We start from the raw sequence: 2,341 nt of genomic DNA on the forward strand, positions 1-2,341 counted from the left end.
GACTGAGTAACAGATGAGTACCTACAGGACCATCAGAAAGTGAAAAAATCGTTCTGTTTTTACAGTTTCTGGCCGTGATAAACTGTGATTTATGCATTAAAAAAATAAAAAATAACAAGCCTTTCAAACCCACCAGTAGGTTTTGGGATTCAGATGGTTGAATTAATTTCTGTCCTGAAAAATCAGATTGAAAAGTCAATATCTATCTATCTATCTATCTATCTATCTATCTATCTATCTATCTATCTATCTATCTATCTATCTATCCATCTATCCATCCATCTATCTATCTATCTATCTATCTATCCATCTATCCATCCATCCATCCATCCATCCATCCATCCATCCATCCATCCATCCATCCATCCATCCATCCATCCATCCATCCATCCATCCATCAGTGATTAGCAGCACTATATAATAAAGTCTAAAAACTGCTGAAACTAGTCATGCATTATTCAAATTTACTCCCTTTTCGTCCTCCTGAGCTTTGAAAATGATTTTCGACACCAGCTCACCATCTAACCTGTCGCCCCTCACAGCTGGAGGAGTCCAATCGCACCCTGACGGTGGACGTCGGCAACCTGGCCAGCGAGAAGGAGGAGCTCAACAACCAGCTGAAAGAAATGCAGCAACGTGAGTGTCGTTTCCAGTTAATGAGCCCCAGACTGAACAGACTTCCAATTTCCCCCCGCGTCCTGGAAACCTGTTATAAAGCCGTCTCGATGATTTATGAGGAGAAAGCTGCGAAAATGTCATGAAAAGCAGGAACTGATGTCCTCATCATGGAGTGTGTGTGCAGAGGGGCAGAGTATTGGTCTTTGCCTTGTAAACTGTGGATATTGTGTGTGTATATTAGCCCTGATTAATATTCATCTGCAACGTCTTCACAGAGCTCCAGAAAGCCAAGGAGGAGGAGAAGAAGATGAACTCTCTGAAACTGTCCTTTGAGAAGCAGCTGCAGAATGAAAGGACACTAAAAATTCAGGTGTGTGTCTGGGCGCCTACACAGGTCTGGAAAGCCTGAAATACCTCCTATACTTTGATACCTGTGTTGTTGTTTTTTTTCTTCTCGCTGACATCTCTTATATCACATCAATTGTTGATAAGAATAATTTTCTGCTACAGGCTTGTTGTGAACTCTGGGCAAAATCACCGAGATCTGAAACAAGTTTTAAAAAATCTTCTCCGGCAGCAACGTTGACATTCCTGCAGGCTTCACATTTGTCATAAATAGAACTTTGCTGCTGTTTTATTGTTTATTTTTTGCTCTCAGGCTGTAAACAAGCTGGCGGAGGTGATGAACAGGAGGGAGACGGTGCGGGGAGGCCACCGGAGCATCGACACCGAGGTGCACAGAAAGGAGAAGGAGAACCGGAAGCTGCAGCTGGAGCTGAGAGCCGAGAAGGAGAAGCTCAACAGCACCATCATCAAATACCAGAAGGAGCTGACGGAGATGCAGGCGGTCAGTACGCCCACGCTGCCGCCGAAAAGCACACCGACTACACACAGATAGTCCAACTTTTCTCTTTTTTAGAACTGCTGGAGTTGAGCCAAAGTGCTGGACAGTTGAATAGCAGGACATAGAATGCATTAAAGCACAAAAAAGACAAATCTGAATAAAAGTAAGAAGGAATAACAGATACGACACGATGAGAGATGGGTGGCAGTCAAAGCAGATTTCACACATAAAAGTAAAATGTTCCAGCTGTTAGGAACGGCCGCCGCAAAGCCTCCATCGCATCTATTTACAGTTGAATAAAAATGTAAGAGTTCTGCTAAGTAAAGCATTTAAAACCTCAACAACAAACGATAAAATCCACCCAGAAACCAGCGCTGGAGTCGGGCGATCACGCTTTCTTCTACCTGCTAACAGACCAGCAGCTGCGTTTTGTACCAGCAGCTCTACGCCCACGTACAAACAATCACAACAGTCTGAGAGCGCGTTGATAAAGGGCTTGACCGGAAAACATCTGTGCTTCGGTGAGAAAACTCAGAAAAGCTGGATGCATTCTTTTTTTTACCACTTAAAATCTTAACAATGAAGCAGGATGTAGGCGGAGATGCTGACAAGTGGGCTTTAAAGCACTGTGTTTGCTCCGAATTAATAAGTTTGTTAATCAATAGTCTGAGCCAGAGAGTCATAAATTAGTTTTCCAGGACGTGAGCTTACAGTTAGAGATGCTCCACGGATGCGTAGGAGGAAGAATCCTCTTGGTTGAGCTGCAGAGGTGAAAAAAGAGTGTTAAGATTGTGTCTTTAATTATTGCCAAGGCAGGGCTCGGTGGTTAGCACCGTGGCCTCACAGCTAGAAGGTCGCCGGTTCACGTCCCGGTGAGGA

The 2,341-nt window shown here is 43.9% G+C and overlaps 1 protein-coding gene across 2 annotated transcripts in view; it reads left to right on the plus strand.

Annotated features, from left to right (window-relative positions):
• Positions 1-2,341, plus strand: part of LOC103362669 (rho-associated protein kinase 2-like) — a 33,340-nt gene that overhangs the window by 25,723 nt on the left and 5,276 nt on the right. For both annotated transcript variants that reach the window (XM_008289089.1, XM_008289090.1), the window contains exons 23-25: positions 543-636; positions 894-988; positions 1,277-1,465. In XM_008289089.1, coding sequence (XP_008287311.1) covers positions 543-636; positions 894-988; positions 1,277-1,465 — 378 coding nt within the window. The remainder of the gene's footprint in view (positions 1-542; positions 637-893; positions 989-1,276; positions 1,466-2,341) is intronic.

The sequence above is a fragment of the Stegastes partitus genome, unplaced genomic scaffold (genome assembly GCF_000690725.1).
Source record: "Stegastes partitus isolate 25-593 unplaced genomic scaffold, Stegastes_partitus-1.0.2 Scaffold593, whole genome shotgun sequence".
NCBI classification, from domain to species: Eukaryota; Metazoa; Chordata; class Actinopteri; family Pomacentridae; genus Stegastes; species Stegastes partitus.